Source organism: Neodiprion lecontei, chromosome 2 (assembly GCF_021901455.1).
Source record: "Neodiprion lecontei isolate iyNeoLeco1 chromosome 2, iyNeoLeco1.1, whole genome shotgun sequence".
Taxonomy (NCBI): domain Eukaryota; kingdom Metazoa; phylum Arthropoda; class Insecta; order Hymenoptera; family Diprionidae; genus Neodiprion; species Neodiprion lecontei.
Window position 1 is genome coordinate 6,997,774 of NC_060261.1, and position 26,091 is coordinate 7,023,864.

A 26,091-nucleotide genomic window follows, 5' to 3' on the forward strand; every position below is an offset into this window, starting at 1 on the left:
GAGCTAAGGTAAGCAAATGCAGCGCTTTTGTTTTAAGTTGAAAATTTATCAACGATAAAATGTCAAATGAAATAAATAAATATGATAAATGTCATGTGTATGTGTATAATGTTAACGCAGAGGCTGTCATTATATCCTTTACCTATTTAGTAGTATTGGTGAGTTTGGATACGACGCGGGTAAGTGCCCGATTTTCGGCTTTCAATCTCTCATTTTCAGCTTTGAGCTTTTGTAATTGCTGTAAACAGTGAAATGGTTAGCCCAAATTCTCCGTTTGTCCAGGCCCCAAAACCAAACCATGATATAAAGAAATTAGAATTAATTGTATTTTTAGTGTGTGTTGTTTCTATTGCTGTTATTATTATTGTTATTATCACCATTACTCGACAAATCGAAGCATGTTTAGACCTTCGGATGTCTTATACCAGAGAAAATTATAGGAACTAGAATATCTCTTTTGAGAATGAAAATTAAGCATACACGTATGGATATTAAGAATAGATGAGAATAAGATGCGTCAAAAGGTGGTAAATTAAAGAAAGAAGCAATGCGTCGAAGCCCAACAATAAGTTTTGGGAAACTGTATAGTTCTATATTAAAAAACTAGGATTTTTCTGCCGCACTCATCCACAATAATCAAAAACAGGATAAAAATAAAAAATTTCAACGTGCAACTGACTAATTATTTTATTCAGCTGCATAAATAATAAAGGAAAGTGTGCTTCGTTTCATAAAGCTGGAGTTAAAAAAAAAAACTCTACACGAGAAATACAACGCATTCTAAAGGCATGGAAACGACATTAGGGCGATTCAAAAAAATTAAAAATGACAGCCATTTGGTCGAAAAATCATGTTCCGCAATAACTATAGGTTAGTATTAAACACATCGAAATTCGAAAACTGACTGATCCACCTCAAGTGAAATTACCCGAGCGAAAATCTTAATGCGAAAGTATTTTACGTGTCGCTTGGCGATATTTTTGATAATTTTGAGGCAAAAATAAATATCACGAGTTAGTATAAAAAATTTCCAGTATGTACAAACCATCGCAAATTTGATACATTTCACGTTCATAGTAAAACTACAAAATTTTATTTAATGGTCTTATCTGACAACAGTCTTCCACATGTATGAAAATAATTCAAGGAGCAAATGTGAATAAAAAAGAAACTGTAATTTTCAAATAAAATGAAATGTTATTAAACATTTTCCTGCAGCACAATACTTGTTGACCATACGAATTACTTTTTCTACAAGACGTGATGATTTAAAATGTTGATTTGACGAAAATGTAAGATCAGAAAATACTGTAAGTAAAATTCAAAAGTGGTAAAAAGGTCGCAAAAAAAAAAAAGTAGTTCTTTCGTTATTTGCAGAAAGAGCTTTGCTACAATGACGCTGCCTTAGCAGGACAATGTCAAAATGAAATTTCCGAATAATAAAATCAAGTACATAAACTTTGATTAGACAGTTAAATGAGCGACTGAAGAGCACTTAATTATACTATAACTTATGGATGGATTTATTGACATGGCTTTGCTCATATTATCCATGTACTGGATCAATGTTTAGTAGCAAGGTAGTTTATTTGATAATACCAGTTGTTACTTAAAGAAAATGTCGATACTTTTTTCTAAAAAAGGTTCTTCTTTTCTCTTCGTTGTAGTTGAAACAAGTTTTTAGAGAGCTGAACACATTGCTCTTCGTACCATGTTAGCTGTTATAACGCAACAAGGTAACATGGTATTATTTTTTTTGGTCTGTCCAAAAGTATAGACCAATGATTTCTTTTGTTTATGACTACGGCCGTGTTCATCAAGATCAGTAACTCATGTAAAAATGATTTCAACAGAACCTGATTTAATAATTCTCTAGTCTCGCACTTTGACATTTCATAATAAAATATTTCCATTCGTGGACATATTTAGATGTTTACTAATATGATTTACGAAAATAAGGAATTTCATTTATAGAAATGAAAAACACAATACATACAAATAAAAAGTCCTAGAGGACTAAACTTAGTTGCCGAAGCGGTTTTTACTTGATTTTATTGACCTTCAATGTCGAAGTAAAGTACGATACGTAATCGAGACGAAGCTGAGAAAAGATTTTAATTTAAATATGTAATGGCTATTTCATAACCAGAATCACATGAAGCTCCCCGATTTTTCCTTCACTTATTTCAATTTCAACCAAAAGACGACATGCCTAGCTTAACCACTGCAAAAATTTGAACACATTATTTTGCTTAAAAAAAAAATCACAGACCGAGTTGTAAGAATACAGTAGCATTCCTTAATCCGGGCGTGTATTTTGTTCATGAAAAAAACTTTGAAACTCCTGAATCTAGTTCCATGCCAATGCCAAAATCAAAAACGAATTACTTCCGCGCACTAGTAAAAATTTTTCACCAAAAACTCGTTACATCGTATATACTTTTTTAAGCTAAATAAAAAGTTAAAAAAGATATTAGACTCAATACTGTAAATATGAAATTTACCTTCAGTTCCTCTTCCATTTCCGAAAGTTTTCGCTCCATAGCTCGCCTCTCACGCTTTTCAGCTTCGGAGAGAGAGTTTTTAGTTTGGGCAGTTTGTGCCTTATCTAATAAACTTTTGGCTTCTTTTAATTGTTCATCAGAGCGTCGTAGTTTGTCCTTTAACCTTTCATTTTCGGCTTGCGATTCTTCATACAGTTTCTTATAATCAAGTTCACCGTTTTCAGAAGTTGTAGTTCTGGTTCGGGTGGGCGGTGGATTTTGCGTGTCAGATGAAACCGACGATACCGAGCCAAGTCTACTAGAACGACCAGAGCGTTCATTTCCACTCTGTAAATAATATTAATCAATAAGTCAGAGGGGTAAAACAAGTACGTTATTTATATTGACACCACCAATTAAATTATAGAATGGTACATACATACACCTTAGAAAAGGAATGTTATTAAAATTGGTAGTTTCTAAGTTTTTGTAATGACATCGTTCCATTAGAACGTTTTATGAATATTCCATAGTATGATCAGATAAAAATTAGAATGCCAACAGATAGATGTGAGGCTAGTACCTTCCAAAACCTTTTTTTGGTATGTATGCATTATTGGAAAAAATTCAAAATTTTTCTCACTATGATTTTTCACCTGAATTTACTTTGAAGGGTTGCGAAACAGTTGTGCAGTTAAAAATGTTTTTGAAAACGAACCATTTCTTTTATCAGAGTATACTCATCAGACAAGTGATCTACTCTTTACCGTAATCTATATGATTTGTTTTCAATATTAAATTCTTACAATGTAACCTTCGGAAGCAGCCAAGCTCTGCAGACTAGAACTTCTTGACCCAAAATTTGAATTAGAGTTTGGTCTAGATTTTCCTTGGTTGAAACTACTAGCCCTATGTACGGACCATCGAGCTTGGGGGTAGTTATAAGTCGAAATAGGTGTAGCAAGATTCAACGAGTGAACTGTAGAGTGCGACGGTACCGTAAGGCCACCGTACCCAGACGATGTTCCACCATAAGTTGTGTAAGGATTTGAATAATTCAGATTATTCGTCGAATCCGAATATGAATTTTTAAAAAATGAATTCGGCGTATTGTTCTTGCTTGTTTTATTCAAAAAAGATGGTGTGCTGTACGATTTTGGCGTGTTAATGCCTAGTAGTGTAGAGTAACTATTGTTCTTTGAACCAAATAATCCTGCCAGACTGGTCTGGCGATTCCCAAAAATTGAATTTCCATTAGCAGATGCTTGGGCCCTCAAACCTGCTGCTGTTGTAGGTTTCGATTGAATTCGTTTTCTATACGAAGACATTTTAATTCTGAACTTAGGCGTAGATAAAAGTTTTCACAAATTCTTCTAAACTCCAACCCACGATCTGTACTTTATCCAATGTGCACTTGTGAAAAAAATCATCGCCTCCATGAATACATGTATGTTAAATTGCTGGAAAAAAATTTGACTTTTTCCCTCAGAAAAAAAGAATTCTTCAACTACTGACAAAGTAAGGCAATTATTACTGTGACAGCAAACGTTTGACTGGCATCGACTAGCAGGCAACACTAGTCATCAGCCGGTTGGTCGTCGCTACATTGCTTTGGCTCTGGTTTCTATTTATGGAACATACGTAGAACGCACACAAATTAACTGCCAGCCACTGCAAGGCATACACAGATGAGTCCATGTAAGTGTTAAAATAGTCATAAGCCTTTAACCGCGTTGTTGGAAATTCAAGATTATAAATATAATGAAAAATTTTCAACTATATTTTTTACCTTCGGTTGAAAACAGTTTCAAAATATTTACGATACGGCAACTTGAATAATATATCTACGTAGCTTTTCAACATTAGTATACATTCATAGTAAATGTCAAAGGAGCATCATGCTTGAAATGTCACAGGATTATTTTTAGGCGTAGACCATGAAAATTCTGAGACGCACGTTTTCATGGTGCATGAAAACAGATATTAATTTAACTTAATAACCTTCACAAATTAACGCATAGTGCCTATTCTGAGCATTTTCCGCATCAGGGTCGATTTCGTTTCAATTCAAGAATACAGAAGATAAAAATAGTAATAATGGCGGATGAATTAAAATTAGTATATAATCTTTTCTCACAATATTTGAGAGTTTATTATAGACACATAGAGTTCTGCAATACTTTGGCTATTTATAGAATTACCTTTCGATATCCACTTTTTAAAATCTTTTGGCCAAGACCTAGATTATGAAAGGATATAGAGGAAGTAGAAGATTAAAGTGAAAAATTAATTTTTATAGTTGTGATTTGACTTTAAACAATTTTGTAATTTGTTTGAAGCTTCAATATATATTTTAACGATGAAAGTAACTTCGCTACTAATTCTTCAACCATGTCATCAAGTAGTTCCTAAAGTTATTCAATTTTTTGACATTCCTGTAAGGTAATGTTTTCAGCATCTGCACGTTTTAACTTTACTGTTACAATTTGCAAGCTATCCTGAATGCATATTGGAGACCGATAGGTTTGAATGATCGAACAGAAAAACACACAACTTCAAAGGTAGCTAATACAAAACAAGGCAAACTGCAATGTAGAGCTGGATGCAATTGCATCAGTAATAACGAAATTATTGTTTTTAAATCTACAAGATGTTTTCTTCACTTTTCTGAATATGTTTATTCAGTATTTGATCGGCCTACTATTGTTTCAGAAATGAGAAATCTGTAATTGTACAAAATTTTGTTATTTACTAAAATGATTGATGAATATAAAAGGCAAATTGGCATCGAAGGAAGTTAAACATTAATAAAACCCGTACAAGAAATATTTGTAAATTAATCTCTCTGCAAATTAAATATCTTAGAAAATATTATAAACAACTTGAAAAAATTATTCACCATTAAAACTTCTACACTTGCAGTACTAGCAAACTTTTCCCCATGTTCCAGAACGTTTTGACGATAGTTTCGATAGTAAAATACTAAATAAGTTTCATTTATTTTATGTCAATAGAACTGTATCAACTTTGACACAATAACATTCAGGAAGTCATAGTAAACGGAACAAATGATCAGGCATGTCCTTAATATGATGTTTCTCTTGAATGTGTAGTTCTCACGTTATTTTTACCCAAGCATGCAAGAATCAGGTTAATCTTCCGAGAGGTTGGCCCAAAAATATCACAAATCTGTAACGCAGTGTGAATCTCCCGAGGTTTTTGTGGCATCAACTAGCCTTTTCAATACACATACATACTGAGATACTTTCATCAGCGACACTGTATATGGGACATGCCATGCCAAATCCAAAACAATTTGACCCTGACCCTCTCAGATTTAATTCTAGACTTTTTCTACACTGTACCGATCGTCAGATTAAAAGACTTCCCCAAAATTTTATTGTTATTTTCTGCATCAGCCGTTATTTGTCATTTATTTTGTTTCAACACACAAGATCCGATAATTGTGTATAGGCATTTTTAACCGACTGTTTTTTCTCTTTGTTGCCACGCTTTGTCGATTTAGCCACACCGGCGAAATTCTAAAAAATTTGAAAACAATGCACTATCTTTATGGAGTTGCTAAAATACTTTGGTGCCCACATTTTTAAACTAGACTATTTTACACCTGACTGCGCGAAAAAGGCCAGTTCTTAATTACTGTATAGCTTGTAAAAAATTCTGTTTTAGATACTAAAGTGCTTGCGAATAAGCAATTACAAAGAGTGAGCCTAAACTGTTCTCTGTTCAAAAGAAAATATCTTGAAATGAAGAGAAAGAAAATCGGAGATGCCTTTTAACCTGAGTAAAAGAATAAAAAAACTTACGAACTAAATCCCAGAGGGTCAGGGTCAAATGGTTGTGGAGTTGGCATGGAATGATCTAAACATATTTACGTATTTTCAGAAGCAAGACCACATATGCAAACATTTTAACAGTTTCTTTGTATTTAACAATAACACTTAGATGTAGTTTCACTGTTAAAAGCTCTGACAAATACTGCCCGATTCAATAAGATTCGTCTGTTTTCTAGAGGTATTTATAACAATATATTTTTTGTTCATGCTTTCAGCTACTCGATCTTATTACACGACATGGAAGATCGGAGGACTTAATCAACATAATATTATGGTCGAAGACACATCTATTAATTTCGGCTTAAGTAAACAAAAATTTTTTTTCAATAGAGTAGATTAGATTATTCATTGCGCTGACCGTTAAGAAGTTTTGGGAAGTTGACACCCCTTTATAAAAAATAGTGTCATGCAAGTTTAATCGAAAGTTGTATTGATACTTTTGAATCGTATTGCAATCGAAAGAGAACTGATGGAATAAAACTATTTGATTGAACATTAAGAAATGCGCGTAACCCATTCAATTGTAGATTGATTGAAATGAATCGATACCATTTTTGTTACAACTTTGGCGGCTCTAACCAGAAGTTATGTGTCTTGCATACCATGATTTTCGATTTCTTCTTTTTTGCATGACCAATAGTTTTGAAGTTGAACCAATTTTGGGAGGCTCATGGTTTTGGTCAGGTCAATCTTACGGCACTTTGTTATGATCAATAGCACGATGAATTTTGCATTATTAGAAACATTCTTTTGGCAGAAAAGTTTCACTTCCCGACTACCATTGCAAAGTTATCGACGCAATTGATGTCCAAGAGGCTATTATTGTGCGAAACGTGAAAAATTACGTGACACATATGATGTGATTTGTGATTACAATAAGCTTTTGTATTTTGTTACAAGAGAATATATTCACAGTTGAAAATATGTGCGACTACACAGCTTACCTCATTGTGGTTGACCTTGGAATCTTCGTAATCTCCACTGGCTGATGTGTCCTGTCGATCCGGATCAATTTCCTATAAAGAAAAAAAAAATAATAATTGCGAAGGAATGAAAATTAGAAACGTTTAAAACTGTTATTTTACTAATGATGGTTAAATGTAAGGAAATAATTTTATAATAAAATTGTCGCTATTCCTAATCCGTGTAGTCACGCGGATCATTATAAATAGTATGTTTACTCTGACGTCAAATACGAGCAGCAGTGATTTACGAACAGCTAACAGAAATCTGCCAGATCACTCTGGACTTGTCCCAAAATAAATATTTACCTAAGGATAGTTGCATTGGCGTTAAAAATATAAAAACCTTGAGTTATACAACATCATTAACTGAAAAAATTAAGAACCCCCACATGACGTAACTGCAATTGCATAGTCAAGTTCAATAAACAGGTTGAACGTGAAAAAATTATGAATTTATCTAGAGAATTAATAGATTATACAGACTAGACGGAGAAATATTTTGTTACTCAAAGTACTCGTATATCGTATTGTTCCAAATATAAGCAGAGGTTTTTTGTCATTGACAGAACCTGCCAAAATCATCTTCGTCTGATGTGCGGGTAACTAAGAAAAAGATCCTGAAATACTGTCGCAGAACTGGGGTTCGTCTTATACTAGAAACAATGAGGTAATATCTTAAGAAAAATGAATACTAACATCCATATCCACATGGACGACTCCGGTAGATCTTCTCTTAGGCCGCCGTCTCCTTTGTATTACGGCTTGTGTCGCTTGTGCGTTTCTACTATCATTTTCCTTGTCTTGTTCTGCGAAAACAAAATTTAGAAGTATAATCACATTATTTTTTGACAGCATGCACCAAGAAGGGGAAAATTTATATTTGAAATAAGATGATGAAACGAAGTAACTCAGAATATATTATGCTACCGAATGAATATGAAATGCAATAAAGGCGAGTATTCTTACAAAAGTTTAACCAACTTATTTGCATCCAAAGATATATAAATTGTGTTATGAAAATATAATGGAAAAGTTCGTTTACAAAAATAATTAATCACTTTATTTTTACAATTTTGATCAACCATCGTGATCATTTTTCAACGCACCTTTATCTTCCGGAGGCTTAAGAGGTCTTCTTAAGGGTAAAGTGATTGTCGTATCGGTAGTACTGGCTGCTATGGTTTCCACCGGCGCCGAACTAGGTCTAGGGACACCAGCTCCACCGGATGGCCTTCTGATATATGCGGTCGTAGTATCAGTTGACGTTCTATTATTTGCATCTTCCAGCTGGAACTGAGGAATTAAATTCGAATATAAGCGAATTAAGAATTAGCAGCGACTTCAACAACTAAAATATTGCATGCCGCTTCGGTATTGTGATTAATATAATAATTATTATTATTACAGGTCAAATAAAATAATTCCATGTTTTGGAGGATAATCTTTAATATACCTAAAATAATTATAAAATATACAAATAAAATCAATTGAACAATATAAACCATCCAATAAACAAAACGAGTATGCGTGTGTAGAATAGTATCGAATAGATAAAGTGTAGAATAGTAACATATTCAAATAAGAAAATAAAAATCGTAATATATTATTTAATGCAATTAGGGTGAATACTCATCATTATTTTCGCGAGCACATAAAAAAAAAAAAAAGTTGATCATTTTCAAAAAACATAAGTAAAGTTAAAATTGATTTAGATACAGGGAAAATTCAAGAGTTATTATTAATGAATGTTAATTTGAGCAGATAATGCTAAATAATACATTCTGAGGCTGATGTTAACGGAAGTTCTATATGAAATTGTAGGAGAAAAAATCGAAGACAACAGCTTATGCGATACAGTTGTAATTAGGGTATTCCAAAACGTAAGTTAAAGAAACATTCAATACCATAGTTTAATAATACATTTCAAACATTGCAAATAACCAAATAGAAGGTATGAATTATAATTAAAATACAGTTAATTACTTTTTTTTTAAATAACAAGAATTTTACTACGCTTACCTAGGATGTAATAATTAATAACAGCGACTGGGTGGTTGCATTTTCCAACATCAAGCTAACTTAGATAAATTATTTGTTAAAACAATGAGATCATGCATCTTCAAACATTTTAGCCTTTTTTCCAAGCATCTGGTACAGGTACAAACGTGTATCAAAACATAATTTACATCACATGCTTATTATATCACATATTGTCTAGTATACCTTGACGACTGGACTGGATGCTTGTCAAAAAATAAGTTTTCTAGAGTGCACAGTTAAGAAATAGAGGGTAAGTCTTATGGTCGATGCATGCCTGGACTGAATTAAAACATAATACTAATTTTTTTTGTGATAATGTTAAACGTGCGTAAGTGTAATTGGGTTTACCACGAATTTATCTATGCTTTCATCGATTGATAAATAAGTTTACACATAACAATTAAAAAAATACATAAGATGACAAAGTCACATTTAAATAAAATGTAGTCATTTTAAAAGATATAAAAGGTCTATTTAAAGCGTCATTCTACTAATGTCCTTATTCAGTCTACTCAATCTAACATCGCACTATTATTCTTAACTACGAAACCTAGATATTCGTACCTTGTCATGCTGGAATACTAAATAATGACACAAGAATGACGCCCATTAAGAAACGCATTTCAGCTTTCTCGACTTTACTGCTACTCTTAATAATTTTTAATAACAATTTAAACATGTAAAACATTGTTTTCATAAAAATAATAATAATTTCCGTCTCCTTTTCTCATGGAAAACCCAATTAATGATACATGCATACCCTGAATCTATTTTTGATCAAAAAATAATCATCTTATTAACTTTACCAAAAGGAAGAATTAATACAAAATTATTATCATCAAATTTCTTGCACGTGCAAATTGAACATCAAACTTATCAAGAAACACACGAATGATTTTATAGACTAGATATCTGCTATCTTTTTTTTTTATAATATTAATTAACAATGATGTTAGTGTGATATTTACGCCAATACATAGTGTGTGAAAAGTTATTACCATAAAAAAATTAAAAATAAGTAAACAATACTCTGTCTCAAAATAAGTGTCGAGCTTCACTCACAGTTGGACACTCATAAAATATCCTGCTCATGTGAAATTCCATCCTTCTTTCCAATTTGTTGTGTGAATCACAGCTTGTTGACGGAAAATTTAAAAAAAAAATTGTAATTTCCACCAAGAAGTAATCAATCAACAAATTTCAACTTACATATCTCAAAATTATCAGGATTATCATTTGTAAATTTCTCTAGAATTGAGTGTTTGTATCAAGACAGCGTAACATTCATTCACATTCTAGACAGATCAGACTTTAGGCGTTATCATACTTATTATATTGTTGGCTTACAAAAAAATTTTTAGCCGTTTCCAAAAATTGAATTTTGTATATCGAATATTGTAAAAATATTGATAGCTTATTTTTTGTTTCTAAATAACTGGTTCAAGGAAAAAAAGCAAGAATAAAAAATCACATAAGAAGACGTCTTATTAATGCTTAACTGAAATAAGGTTTATAATTTGAAACGTTAGCACTTTCTATTATTGTCATATTTGAAAGTATCGTTCGAATATATCAGAAAATTATCTATAATCGTAACAGACTAACCGCCAATGAATGCATAATCCAAAAGTTTCTCATGCGTTTTTTGAAGCTAAACATTTGCTATTTGTTCCTTAACATTTCTATCAGCTGCATGATTCTGTTGAGCTGAATTCTCGATAGTTTGATGATCAAAGTGAAAGTTATTCGACTTGTATAAAAAAAGACCGTTGATATTATTTTCGTGTTTGAAGGGTTTGATAGTGCGAAAAAATATTACCAAGAAAATCATTAAGAAGAAAAAGAAGAAAAATAAGATAGCGAACAGTGAAAATGATCCATGGTTATGTGAAATTATATTATATATTTATCAGGCTACCAATCAACTAATAAAAGTTTGAAAAATTAGCGTGTAGTTTTCTCAAAGAATAGAATAGAACGTAATAAATTGAACGTTAAATTGGTGGTTACATTTTCAAAAGTGGCTCGATTGATAAAAAAAAAAAATCACGTTTGACTTAGTATAATTTTCACATAATAGATGAAAAGTACAAATTCACGTTTAGAAAAAAAAAGAGATTTTTCTACATTTAGTAGGCACATATTCTAACTAATAACTGTAAACCGTTGCAAAGATTTGACAAACCTTGAATATTCGACGTTCACTAATAGACTCTAACAGTGTATGTATGGCCATTCATTATTAAATACTACGCACAACTCGAGTACCATGCAATCCTATCGTTCTCAAGTTTTGATCTAAATTTTTTTACATCATTGTCCCAACTCTAAAACTACCGGGGGTTGTTTTGAAATTGTTTCTTCAAAAAGTTATTCACCCCTTATTAAGTTTTTTGCAACTTCGAACAAATTCTGAATTTTCTGGAACCAAATCTAATGAAACAACACGATGGCTGTTGTGTATCAAACAAAGTAAATGCTGGTACTTCAAGAGAGTAAGTAAATTTTTGGGTAGACATTTTTTTTCTCGACAGCATGGCATCTAGGCTCACAACAGATGGTCACTTTTCAACTTTGTCAACTAGGTAAAACGTACAAGCGACTTACAAATTAATTGAATCATCGTCAATGTGTATATAAAATTTTAGTACCTCACGAAAAACACAATGGTGCTTATATAAATATGCTCAAAATCATTATTTTGCTAAATTGAATAAATTCTTTCTTGGTACATAAAAGTTGCCTTCTGTTATAAAAAAAAAAAACGTGGGTAAATAAACTTTAGGAGTTGATGGCATTTACTTCAAACATCAGCATGTACTTCGTTTTATACGTACCAACCATTTTTTTGTCTCTTACGAAATTGTGGAACCAGCAGAAAAAATTGTTCACATAAAATTTTTCACATTGGAAAGATATTTTTAGAATTTTCCACCGCCATTAATGTAAACAACCGTCGATTGTGAAATGTGGTCGTAATGTCCAATTACGATTATAGGATTAACGATACAATAAACATTACGATAAGCATTACATAATTTTCAATCTAACTACAATGTAGATATGTATAAATTCCAAGTAGAATATGCATACAATGCACGAAAAAAAAAGAAGATAAAATGTTTCAAAATATGTAGCAGTAATTCTCAATTGTAATTCCAGCCAAGAATATGAAATACCCATGAACACAAATTGCTCCGCTGGCGGCAATGTACAACCGATTCTACTTGGACAATATCTGAGTCACACACCTTGCTTCCATTATCTACCCTGAGCCTCCAAGAGGGCCGTCTCTCAGGCAAATTGGTTTCCTCGAAGGGCTTGTTTGCAGATACTGTGGTGGGAGTAGCTGTTGTTATCGTAGCTGTGATTGAGGTTGAGTTGCTCACAGAAGCTGGAGGCTGAGTATTTTCACCAAAAAAATATGTGAATTATGATTGATAATTTTATTTATTTAGTTTGGATCGGATTTGTATTAAGTACCGCTGGGCCCCCGATAGCGAAACAATTGTAATCAAGCGATTGTCTTCAAATATTAATTTTAATGTATTTGATGATATGCAGAGGAAAAACTTATTTTCACAGAGGCAGACAAAAGGCTATTGGTTATATTTTCAATCAAAACATTCAGTATGCAACTATTACAATTCAGGTTACATAAACATATGCTTCCGTGGATTGATACGTAGAATCAACATCTGTTGCTAGTTATTTCGTATTTATAGCAATATTATCGTTGCGGTGCGTAATCATGTACTGCCGGATTAAACTTTTCCAATTTTTTGAACACGGAATAATTCTAAAATCAACCAGATACTCTAAAATTTGTTGCATGTGGGTTAAAACAAAATTAAACATGGTTCATCAAAGTTAGATGAGATAAAATAAGAATTTTGTACAGAGTAATAGAACACTGAATATGTTTGTGAACTAATAACGAGATCATTAGTAGCGGTTAAAAGAAACTGCGAAAAATGGCTATGTACAAACGTGAGTTATAGTGTCTAATAAGGAGTGAAGTTTGAAAGACTTCGGCTGAAATCTGCCAACTTTCAATGATTACCTCATCTATTTTTATCTAAAAACCAAACTGTATTGTGATAATATTAACATTAAATTGTGAATTTATGAGATTTATATGTATATACAAATGGTTAAAAATGTGATACGTGTGAATGTAAAGTTCCAGCATGAAAATTTCTCAAAGCTTTATTTTTTAGAAGCTGAAGAATTTCAATTCAGAGTTTCAGTAAGCACCAAAGATGAAGGTTTTGCCTGTAACACTATACTGGAAGAATAATATTATCGAGCGTATGGATTGCAGCAAGTCTAGGAAATATGATTTTAGTTTATTGATAGGTTCAAGTTTAGCGAGAAAATCAGCGTTGAGAAGTTTTGACAAGTTAGTTGTCTAGAACATAGGCAAAAATGCAATTGCTATTGTATAGAATTATTTTGTGCGAAGTCGACGTTTTTGAGCTTACGGCAACACGTCAGATATATATCTTGACCTAGCATGGCAATAATCTGCTGATTTTAAAATGCCGTTTCAGGGATTATTTCCTCAAAAAGAAGTCAATATATTTTGAACAGTTAGAGGCATACAGATAACAGTGTTTTGTAATGCGATAATGTAATACGATGTAACGCTAATATCCGATTGTAGGTAATCTTAAACGTTATTAGAAACAGTATATGAAACGCGCTGATGACTTTTAATGAATTACATCGAGGCATACGTGGGGAGCATATAATTTCAATGTCATCGATTTCACTGAAACTTGGCAGTCATTTAGTACTTGAATGAAAGGAACAGATGGACAGTGGCATACGTGCGCCTCTTGACCGTTACGAAGAAATCGCAGTTTGAAGTTCAACTCAGTTCTCTAAGCAATAAACAATAGATGGATGTTACAATAATAAAGTTTGCCTAACAATCAGAGTACCGAATATAGCTCTTGCCTGCAGGGTCAATTTTACCTGCAAGATGGGACAACTCATCTTTAGTTTGCTAAATGGAAGAGTGTTTATTGTTACTATAATTTATTTCAGCGCTAAGACAATGTTAAAAATTCTTTGTATTGTACCTTTCAACCGCAATTCTTATAAAGTCGGTAATTCTGAAGTTACAGAACAATGATTGCCTTTTGTTCCATCAGGTTGAATGTACGAATTTGAACATCGTGGAAACTGAATAAACCTGCAAGCCCAATTTTTCCTCAACAATACTATGGCGCATGTTTTTCAGTCACCACTTGGTTTTCCTATCCAGTCACTATATTTCTGCCAAATTTCAGTTTATTCGGTGAAGTTGAGGATATGTAATTCAATTATCAAAGAAAAATAAAGGAATGATCTACAAGGTCAATTGGCTATCGAATAAAAACTACAGACATATCAAGGTTTTTCTATATTTACTGTTTTTATATACTCATGAAATACATGAATTATACTTCTTAGATTCACTTTCATACAAAATCATTTTCAGAACTTAGAATTACCATATAAATTTTTCTCAGTACAACATGATTAATTATACTTCTTTTGAACTGTGTTACTAACAGTAATCATCATCAAATGGAAATAATACTGATCTGGAATGATGCAGTTGAAATAATTAATTTATTATTTTACCAGTAAAGAGGAATAATAATTTGAGAAGCGGCAAGACTCGTATTACGCCAAGTAAAAATAAATGTTCCAAAATTTATACAAATGGAAGACAAATCGTTGCTCATCCTTTACACCTTCTCTTCTAGCCTCTTTCCGAAAATGTAAACTAATCTTCAATCAAATTGTGCAAAACTTTGTTTTAATCACAATTTATACGTACAGAAATTTGATTTTTCCAATAGAGATAGCACAAAGTAGTTCTACGTTTAAATTTATTAATCATCATATTATTCAGTCGATTCATCACCTTCTTTATACCCTCAAATTATATCATCACAGCCTAATTTAATTATATTCGATTTGATTGAAAGACCACATGGGGTATAGCAAGAGCTACGAATAACCCGATCATTTTATTGACGATCACGCAACGATTTCCGTTCCCTAAAATTTCTTCACCTATCTTAGCTTCCGTTTGAATTAATTGTTTTTCCTCGTACTGTTTCTTTGAACTATCATCGATTTTCCCTAATGAATTTGATTTATGTGAAAAAGCTGATATGTTATAGTCCCAATTCTGCCTTTTCAGAATGTCATCAATATTCTCCGGTGAATTGAATTTGCGCCTAACAATTGACTTGTAATTCCATTTTGGATGCAATTTATTGCAATTACAGAGCTCAGCTTTGCGTGTTACGTGGGCACAGTTTTTTTGTGACAACTCGCCAATATCTGAGAATTGTGTCTCACTGATATCCAAATTACTAAGTGCATCGTGAAACTCATCTTCCGAAGACTCGGCGATTGTTTCGTTCGAGAAATACGTTTTAAAAGAAGGAATAAAATTCATTGAGTGTTTAATACATTTGTTAGTGATGTGAAAAAGAGGAAATTCTACCTGTGTTGAGGGTGCTGTTACAGCGGGTGATTCACTGTTTTGCTGCTGTTTTTTCTTTACCAGCTGCTCCGCACTCTTTATCTCATCTAATGTCACCCCCTGAGTGGAACGCCTCGTTTCTCGTACCCTCTTAGCATGCGCTTTTCTTTGTGTTTCACTCTCCTCATCGCGAACTGGTGGCACAAAGGATCTGCACAAGGAATCGAATGATTCAATAAAGTGTTACGGCTGCGTTTGGAATTGAGAAACATTTTAGAATCTTATTTTATTATATAAAGAATGAATAAATTATTACACTTATATGTATTATATATCGAGCACTGAAAAAAAAATCAATTCTGATATGAAAATGTACAAAATTAGTGAGAGTACAAAACGATAAAATAAGGAATAATAATTCAAGGAAAATTGGGCACGCTATTTAATTCCATATATTCTGTATGTCTTGGTCCATATATATGTAATAAATAACATGAAATTAGAGCAATTTTCAAGTCACAAATCAAATTTCAAAATATGTCCACAACGATGCTATAAGTCATAAGTTTCAACTAAATGGTATACTTATTTGCAAAACATCTAAAATCATTGGGCAGTTCACTACACTAAAAAAATATCAAGCAATTAAAAATTATGCAAACTTAAAGTGATAATATTGAGTCATCAATAATAGCTAAATTAAGATAAAGATGCCTACTTTTGGAAGCTGCATCTACGAATCTATGATTCGTACGACAATTTTAAATAAAAAGGGATTACAGGGAATCTGTTCAACTTTCAAATTGGTGCTGCTTTTGTTCTAGGATCCACTGTTAACAAGATGCGTTGCAAGAATCATTATTATACACGATTTTCCGAAATCTATCGCTATAGAACACTCAAGTGCCTGTTATTTATTGAAAAAAAAAGTTAGTCTAGCTTTACGTTTGGGAAAAAACCTCTGTCCACTGGACTAAAGTGGAAGACAATATCAAAAGCACAAGCGAGAGAGTAAGGAGCGGGTGATCTAGTATCAGAAGTTGTGTGGAGGGTGTACAATCGGTGTACAATTTTGGGTATTACCAAGCATTATCATATATACATGGGCAGTAGAACAGCGTGTAATAATAGTTCTTTAGAAGACTGTCATCGTCCCATCTTCATCAATTTGCATTGAAAACACCACTCACTTGGCTCAAAAAAACAGACAATTGCACTGGAAATCAATATAAATAACAATTTTTTTTTGTTGCAAACCAGCTAAAGCAAGATGAACTGCTTCTGATTCAATGAAAAAAAAACACAACAAACTTAATTTTAATGTGTACAATACAAAATGGTATTTAAGTAAAACCGTTGAAACTGAAACAAGTAAAATAGAGCATTACAGAATCATGCATTTTACACTCGAATGTATAATGAACAAAAAAACCACGCATTTCAAAAGAGCTCCGAATCAAGTCGTTACTACGCACTTGAAGAAATTCTTGAAGATATTTCCAGGACTAAGCTTGCTTCCTCCAGGAGTAGTTGGAGTAACTGGAGTCGCTGTGGTTGAATTTGAAGTAGATATACCCGATGGGGCAGTGTCCACTGGATGATTGCTACCCCGTGATACCAAACAACATTACATCAAACAATGCAGACTATAGTCTCAAAAAGGGGTTACCAATAGATACATCTGATGCACCTAGCCCATAAAACAAATATATTTATTATCGTACATGAGCCTTTTACCTAGGTTACGCACAGTTATCAACATCCGACAGCAAAGAATTAATTGAGAGTTCCAAAAAGTCGCAAAGTTCAACAGATCATCGGATATTATTAATGTTCCGATTAATTGAAGGCTTTCCAAAAAAAAAAAAAAATGTGCAGTTGTGAATGAGCGACTTGGTTATTACTGGGAGCAAAAAGAAAGAATCTACAGAATAAATTTCAGCAGTGATTCCAAAATTCCGAAATGCTTAGGAAAATAAAGAACTACTTCTATACTCGTCTGGTGTTATAAGTGAAAGACTTGCTGTAAGTCGAATCTATGCATAAACATCCTAGGCTCCTTGAAGCAATTGCTCTCACGTTTTCGATCCAATTATACATTTACGTGAATCAATGTCCTCCATAATGGAATATATAATATCAAAGATAGGATAATGATTAATTGATATAAATTTCAACAACTCGTCTGGTATATTTTCAGAGTGAGAGTTTTCTTTTTTTTTTTTTGTTTTTTGTTAAACAAACCTTATTGTTTCAAGGTACAAAAATAAGCCCTTGTGACTATTTCTCAATATGCTCCATAGTACGATTGAGTATCAATACAGAATGAAAGGCTCAACTTTCAACCTAGGTAATACAGGCTCAATGTTTAACCAAATCAAATGCACCTCCTCCAGGAATCAAATATCAGCACATCTGAATTTTTATCCATTGGTAATTCCTGACCTACAGACTAGATCATACCGTTCTACTACACGCTTGCATCTACCAGCTGAATTCAGGTGATATTGTGAAACTATTGGGATTATAAATGTTTTCGATTGAAGTTTAGAGCATAATAAAAGAAATAAACGATTTAAAAAACAAAATTTCGACGCTTCTCTTTGTAACTAGCACTCACAGCTTTACAAAGAGAAACTTCATAGGACTGTCAAGTTTTTTTTTTTTTTCTTCGCGAATCAGTTTGATGCGAGCACTCTTATTTCCTTTGAATAGAAGATAAGAAATTGATTCAATAACTGAGAATAAAACGTGCCTGTCTGATTTGAAATCGATTTCACCAAGTACTTCTGTGCATCAGAATAGGTATCACATGGTTTCTGCTTTCAAAGTCAGATATACACAGTTTCTATTATAAGTTATCAAAATCGATTCAGTTGTTTGTACTTTTTTATACTTGCTAAAAAAAACTCATCAGAAATACTTCCCATTACAGATGCAAAAATGAAATTTTCATCATATATGTTATGAAATCTCAATCTTCAAAATGATAAAATTCATGACAAACGATTCGATTCGATAATTGGAAAAATTTTAGATCAAAAACTTGTAGAATACCGAATGCTTGCATATTATGTACTACGATAATAACACTAGGTAAATATCTAGGAATACCAATACCATAATTACTAAATAGTGAATTCCAGATTTAAATTAAATTTACAACGCTTTTCACAAATGTTTCAGTAACTCCTTGACTTTTCTCGGTGTTCCAATTTATCCAGGTCTGTACAAAGCCTCGGACAAATTTTAAATGATGCTGTTCCTCGCACAATCTTTAACGGGGGCATCTACCAATGCGTGTGTATACTGCCACGAGTATCTCCGATCGTTCTTGGACTCCTTGTATTTACATTGCGACTATCTCAAAATAATCACACCAATTCAGTGCATGTTTTACCACATGTTTTTCTCATACAGTAGTAGGATCAAACACGTATTTTCAGGCTCGGTATTGGTATTGCGTAATGGAACGCATACATAAAGTTGGATGATTAAAGAAAATCTTTACAATTAACATGAGAAAACAAAAACAATACACACCTACGAATTTGGTTGGCTGGAGCCGGACTTGTTGTGATGGTTCCCGTTGCAGCGGACATGGTATTAGTTACCGGCGTAGTAGCTGTGTTAGGTAGAGACGTAGGAGATGGCATAGATCCAGTTTGCACCCTGGTCAGTTCCAAGTTCAGTTTCACTTCTTTCCGCCTGAGACGTAGCAGAAAATAAAGATTTTGCTTCAAAATTTATTTAAACCAAGATTTCAGTACTATAGGTTTGACTGTGATACATGGAACAATGAATAGAATAAATTCTATCACTCGTATTAATAATTGCTCAGTTCAAAGTTGAACAAAATTTCACGTATAATGAAAGCATTAAAAATTAGTCAATACAAAACATCAATGGTTAAGATAAAAAGCGAATCATGTTAAAATAAATGAGTCAACACGGCGAACACGCAAGCAATATTTCAATAAATTACAGACCATCGTAAACTTAGCACGTGTTACATGGGAAAATTTTTTTTTTAAATCTGCAAAGTTAACTTATTAAACAAAAATATTAGAAATAAGAAGGAAGAAAAATTAGAGCAAGCGCATATACCTGTGAGTCTCGCGTAGAGACGCAGAACGAGCAGTCGTAGTATTGGTGTGAGTAGGAGAAGCTGGATTGCAACGATGGAGACTGGGGCAAGAAGATGCCTTGATGCGAGCTTGCAGTGCCTTATACTGCTTATAGAACCTGCACAACATGCGCCACACCATGCACACCTCTATACTATTTGCATTTTAACATACATAAAGCGCTGCCGAAGGGTTGACCATTCTTCATGAAACGCACACCTGACTTTAGGAGACTTTCGGCAGCTTTATGAATTCACACGAATTAAAGTAACTTTGAATAACATCGTCAAATTTCCTTCGACTTCGTGTGAAAGTTTAATTGAATTGAAAAACAAAAGACTTTTTCACCAAATGTACCCATCAAGTATGGTTAATCCATCGAGCATTGCATACTTATTTTAGACTATCTGAATGTGTAAATTTAATTTAGAATCTCAAAGGGTGGGCCGTTTGAGCATGTGAAAATGATCCAGTGAAAGCTCTTTGACCAATAATTGGAGAAGAATATTTTCAATCAACATGATATATTTACAGTAGCTAAACATTAGATTTTTGTAAAAATATTCAAGTACCGATGGGCACGCTATTTTTGTTTTTTCATCACAGTAAAATTAAAAAATTCTTATTTTTATGCCCTTCCTTATCTAACATACTCTACATATTTACAGACATAAAGAAAACTAACTTGAGTTTTATTCATCAAGCTTCTAGTTTAGAATATTTATTACTTTTTTTTCTGTTGATGAAAAATATTCTGTTCCAACTGTTGATCAAAAAGATTGTTGAACAATTTTGTCATCTCAATCCAGCTAGACTCTACATATCAAACTTATACGTCTAGACCAAAATCGAAACAATAATCAGATAAACCTAATATGAATATGAGTATTTATCATTGCAAAATATCTTGGGAATAAATTTGGGGGCAAACATTCAATCTGAGTAACAAAATTCTCATTTACTTCGCGATTTTTAGAAATCTGGTATTAACTGAAATTTTTGCTGGTGATGATCTACCTTTTTTCTATTTTATCTAATCATAGTGAAGCATGGCGAAAAAAAAAACTAACTTTCAAGGACCAAGAAAAAATAAATTATATACGGCACTGCGTGCATAATGTGCATACCTGTGATTTGTTACTATAATTGAAATTACTTTTAAATATTCGATGTAAAGTTACATATACATATGTTAACTCTACAGTAATTGAATTACAGAAACCAATAATTCGAACCACAGATGAGACTTATTGACAGGTTTGAATTTAATATTCCTAATTAACTTCTAGGGTAAAAAAGTGAGAAGAAATTCAGCAGTATTTTTTATGAGGTTGCTAACTTGCCATGCATGAAAGTCTCGATAACAAATACAAAAGACTAAGGAAGATGATAAAAATAATTAACTAATTCTTTCCTCTGACCAAAATTTCAGGGCATATTATAAAATGTTCAACGAGTTTTCTATCATTCACACTGGTAATAACATAATGTATACTTTCATTTAATAGAACAGGGAGAATATGAAAAAAAAATAACACTTTTTGTCGCTATTCCTAAATTTTGCCAGTTATGCAAAGAGGGAACAGGTCACGTAATGTGGAGGAGGTGAAACTTAGGAATGAAGAAAACGGTGTAAGATTTTAAAATACGGGCACAGAACTTCGGAAATAAGTGAAAAAATCAAATGTGGTGGAACCGATAGACACAAAAAAAAACGTAGAAATATGGAAGAGGTTGTAAAGAATGATGCTGGTTCAGCTGGGACTGGATTCAGTTAATCATAACTGTACATCAATTTGACAAATTGCCAGTATTTGGCATTTTCCACTTTGTGTTATGATGAATCAATATCACCAGTTTCATAAATACCGAGAGATAATATGGAAACAAAACATCGGAGTCAGCTACAAATGCGCAATTTAAATGACAGTCCATCAGTAAGGTGAATGCTACCAATGGATGCTAGCAATATCGATGATGTTGGCTGTCACACTTGCAATTAGCAAAAAACGTTTTGAACTGCAGTTAAGTTGTGCAGCCATCTTAAAGTGAATTAAAAGACGTCGGTGGTGAGAAACATAGGATTTTTAGATAAAATAACAATGAGCATTGGTTATTGTATTGATTCAACATTGGCTAACTAAGTTCTGGGCTCCGTAAAGGACAAACTTATAAAAGAACCCAGCATCGTCGAAAATTTGAAAATTTGCAAATCAATCCAATTCTAAATCGGTACTACAGTCATGACTAGAAGCTATTTTTAAAAGCAGGACATTTTTCACCGCCTACTTTCTTTCGTCCACTTAATATAGTTAATCTCTTGATATTATTCCAAAACTTTTTAATAAATCCTGATAAGCGACAGCTGGATTACTGCCATTTTTAACATCCACCCATGGTACTAAACTTGCTAATCGTTTGTCATTTCAGTTACCTGCTCACAGGTGGATGGGATGTTTAGTTTTCACATGATTTCTCGATATACCATTGCAGCAATGGTAGGTAGTTGCACTAGCAGAAACTTATTGAACAATTAAAGCAAACTATAGTTTTACACCACTGAAGTTAAACTATTTGTCTCAAATGCAGAACTTTTATGTTAGTTGCAAACATCATGTTAAGATGCGGGAGTAACAACTGTTAGAACACAAAAACATATAATCTCTTTCGATTTCCAAGTAAATGTTCTGTTCGTTGTACGAAACAATGTATTATCGATATGAAACATCAGATGATGTCGATAGTACATTTATCAGTCAGAATGCCACATATTTTTGTTTCGGAAACCCGTTAAGGTCATACGAATGGATTAATAATCAATTATTGTAGTAATAAAGATTTTTGAAAATAGGTATGGTACATCAACTCAATAAAAATAATTTCTCAACACTGAAGTATAATTAAAAAAGTCAAGTGTCTTGATTCCTCATTTCATGGGCGCTTGAATTTTAAAGTCTGATACAATTTCTGATGCACATCTTTAGGTACTTTATTTCAAAGCCCGAGAAACCCGTGAATGTTGAAAAACTTTTAAATTTGCATAATACTACAGCTAGAGTGACCTGAAAAAATATCAAAGCAGATGTGAAAGCTTTTACTCACTTTTCATCAGTTTCAAAGCTGTGTGTTCTTCTAAGTACTACCTCTGAATCTGGGGTTATTTTGTTCGGTGAACTGGGTGACTTGGTAGACGGTTTTTCTTTCTCCTCCATCCCTGTAGATGTAAACATCAAAGTCCGTTGATATTAACGTTTACAGTTGATATCCCGCGCACAAAATAAACATTTAAACAGTAAATAATATCTTTATACAAAATTCACTTTCCAGCTGACGCACGTGACTGATGACTAAGTTACGGGAAATTTACGAAGCGCTTCTTAAAAATATTCTCGAATAACTTACTGGTAGGTATGGAATTTGCCGTCTCAGATTCTTGATTTCTACTTCTAAAGGAGCCAGAGCGTCGCCAGGACGGGATGGCTCCATCTTCATTATTATCAGTCTGTTGTTTAGGTGGCAATATTGGAGCCTGGAATAAAAAATTAATTTTTCAGTCACCTTTGAAAGCAGTTGATCAGTCATGTATACGACATTTTTTTATAATAATCTGCATATCCTTAGACCAAGATGTTATTAGGAATTTTCTTGATCAGGAGCAAATATATTGAAAAGATTCTTTAGTTATTTTATACAGAGTAGTTTCATTGGTAAAAGATGATGTTTCAACTGGGCCCCACTTCATAGTTATCTTTTTAACGCTATATTGTCATTGTTATTCTTTATGAGTGAATTTTTTAAATTACTACCACGAATTTTTTCCTTCGATTAATTCATTTTACTTTCTTCCTTTTTATCACATAAAACATCGATTGATTCAAACTGTTGCGAATCACTAGACGTACAGTATCCACTGTCAAAGCTTTTAAAATTAATTGAACACGTAGTGAATTTTGTTAATCAAATTACCCCTAATAAGGCGATTTGACAACATAAATAATCTCACCTGAATAGGAACTTTATTGGTTTCCGTTGGTGATGAGGGAAGCACTGCTGCAGTTTCATCCCTGTTCACTCTGTTCTTCTTCTCTGTAAATATTTTTCAACATTACAGATTATCAAGCCTGAATCAAAGGTAAGTACAAATGTATTCGAGGGATTACGTACAACCACGTTCATCATGCGACACATACAATCACTGTGAAACATGGTAAAATGATGATTATATTGCAATAAAAGTTTTGCAATTAGTAACTTCTGATAAACTTATTTACAATATAAAGACTGAAAGACTGTACAGAGGCCGATCATTCTTTACTATCAATAAGCAGTACGCTGTTCCATTTTATTGTACTTCAAGCTCTCAGTTTCCGTCACGATTGACTGGTAACAATTATTACGTGATCCACGCCATGCTTTTCCAGTGCAGAAAGATATTCCGTGTTACCACAGCACGTTCCATTTAATTTATAATCATAGGTAGGTAATAAATAGTAAATTATTCAATTAGCAATAAACAGTGCGTCATTGAAAAATAATAGTGTTTGCTGTTGGAAAATCTACAAATTCTCGCTGGTGTTGGTCCACTTTCACATCTCCAGTTCTTACAGTAATAGCGGCTAGTCGGATAGCGAATTGAGCATTAACTAACGGTTGAGAGATTGATCAGGTGAAGACTGTAGGCGCGAAATAGTCTCGAGTTTACAGTGAATAAGTAGTGTGATATTTTATAACACATCGCCAATACTCAGTAAAGAATTAATGAGCCTGTAAAATTGTACGAGTAAAAGTCATTATGAGGCAAATAATGAAACATGTAATATTGGAAAATTTCAAAAGTATGCTGATCATTACCAACTCGCAATTGATAATGGGAAATTTTGAAAACCTTACTCATTGTCAGTAAAGGCAAGAGAAATAAGAGATTCATTTTTTTTTTTAACGCAGAGTCATATTCAACAAGTTTCGAAGACAATGATAAACAAATATCGATTTGTCACTGTAGTAATAGAACTGTTTGAGAACTGTAAAGTTTTAGTAACTCTTAACTGTCTGTGATGACGGTAATAGTAGTGCCTGGTGAATTTTTATTAACAACTGAAATACGTGAACAATATACATAAATATCAATTTTGTCAAAAAACTTGAATTAACTATTTACAACATGCACATGTTTAATAAGATTCATAATATGATCTGATCCAGTTACAGATTGGTTTCACAGTGACCAAGGGACTCACCGTCATCTGTCAAACATGCAGAGTGGTCGGATTGGTTGGATTTATTAGAGTGGTCAGAATTGGTGGAAGAGTGAGTTTGAGAGCTAGTCTCAGAATCACCTTCACCATCACTCGCTTCCATGTCCGTTTCGACTTGACCTTCTATCCTCGCAGCAATTTTAAAAAGGAATTGAAATTACTTTTAAAAAGCTAACTTCTATAACTTTAAATTTGAGGAAAATTTCTAAAGGTATTTTCCAATTAACAAAGAAATATCATACAGTGAAATTGGGAGGGTTAAAATTGTGTTAAGCACTAACAAAATTATAGTGGAAACGAAGAAGTTGATCTGAAAATTTCCCCATCTTCTTCCTATTGGAATAATCTCCAAAATTCAGTAAGTTTAGCTAAGATACGCAATCAATAAAAAGTTTGATGAGGTAATGTTCCTTTGCATGATAGATATTAAATGCCTGTATCTGAATGTACACAATGTCTAGGGGAAAAACATCTCTACAATTATCACAATTATGATCTCTATTGAAAGCAAAGTGATTGATGTACTTTTGTTGCGGATAGCGGCAAAAATCACAGTACAATATCCAATAATTGTTTGAGAGTAATAAATTTTCGAAAAATGGTCTCTCGGAGACTGGTTGCAATCAAGGCATATGACTTTCAAACAAACCGATACGCCGTTGCTGGCTATAGTACTTGCTTCAATAGTGATAAAAAGGTGTATACGAGACATGCACTCCAACTGTCGGAATAGAGGTGATACACTAAATGGAATTGAGTTATCATCGCTATTTCTACCATTTTTCCAAAGTTTGAAGCATTAATAGGCATCAACTACGTAATGTTTTAGATGTAAGTGCCTTACAAAGGGCTACGTCAAACGAATGTTGCCTAA

The 26,091-nt window shown here is 33.0% G+C and overlaps 1 protein-coding gene across 6 annotated transcripts in view; it reads right to left on the minus strand.

Annotated features, from left to right (window-relative positions):
* Positions 1-26,091, minus strand: part of LOC107227024 (protein phosphatase 1 regulatory subunit 12A) — a 46,809-nt gene that overhangs the window by 3,989 nt on the left and 16,729 nt on the right. Inside the window, exons 8-21 of one of the 6 annotated variants that reach the window (XM_015668041.2) lie at positions 25,200-25,340; positions 23,966-24,048; positions 23,365-23,491; positions 23,065-23,176; positions 19,943-20,080; positions 19,379-19,543; positions 17,311-17,439; positions 15,857-16,046; positions 12,597-12,746; positions 8,412-8,598; positions 8,002-8,111; positions 7,285-7,356; positions 2,505-2,831; positions 143-238 (exon numbers count right to left, since the gene is read on the minus strand). In XM_015668041.2, coding sequence (XP_015523527.1) covers positions 143-238; positions 2,505-2,831; positions 7,285-7,356; positions 8,002-8,111; positions 8,412-8,598; positions 12,597-12,746; positions 15,857-16,046; positions 17,311-17,439; positions 19,379-19,543; positions 19,943-20,080; positions 23,065-23,176; positions 23,365-23,491; positions 23,966-24,048; positions 25,200-25,340 — 2,027 coding nt within the window. The remainder of the gene's footprint in view (positions 1-142; positions 239-2,504; positions 2,832-7,284; positions 7,357-8,001; positions 8,112-8,411; positions 8,599-12,596; positions 12,747-15,856; positions 16,047-17,310; positions 17,440-19,378; positions 19,544-19,942; positions 20,081-23,064; positions 23,177-23,364; positions 23,492-23,965; positions 24,049-25,199; positions 25,341-26,091) is intronic. The other 5 variants (XM_015668072.2, XM_015668063.2, XM_015668056.2 and 2 more) reach the window with 5 other exon arrangements.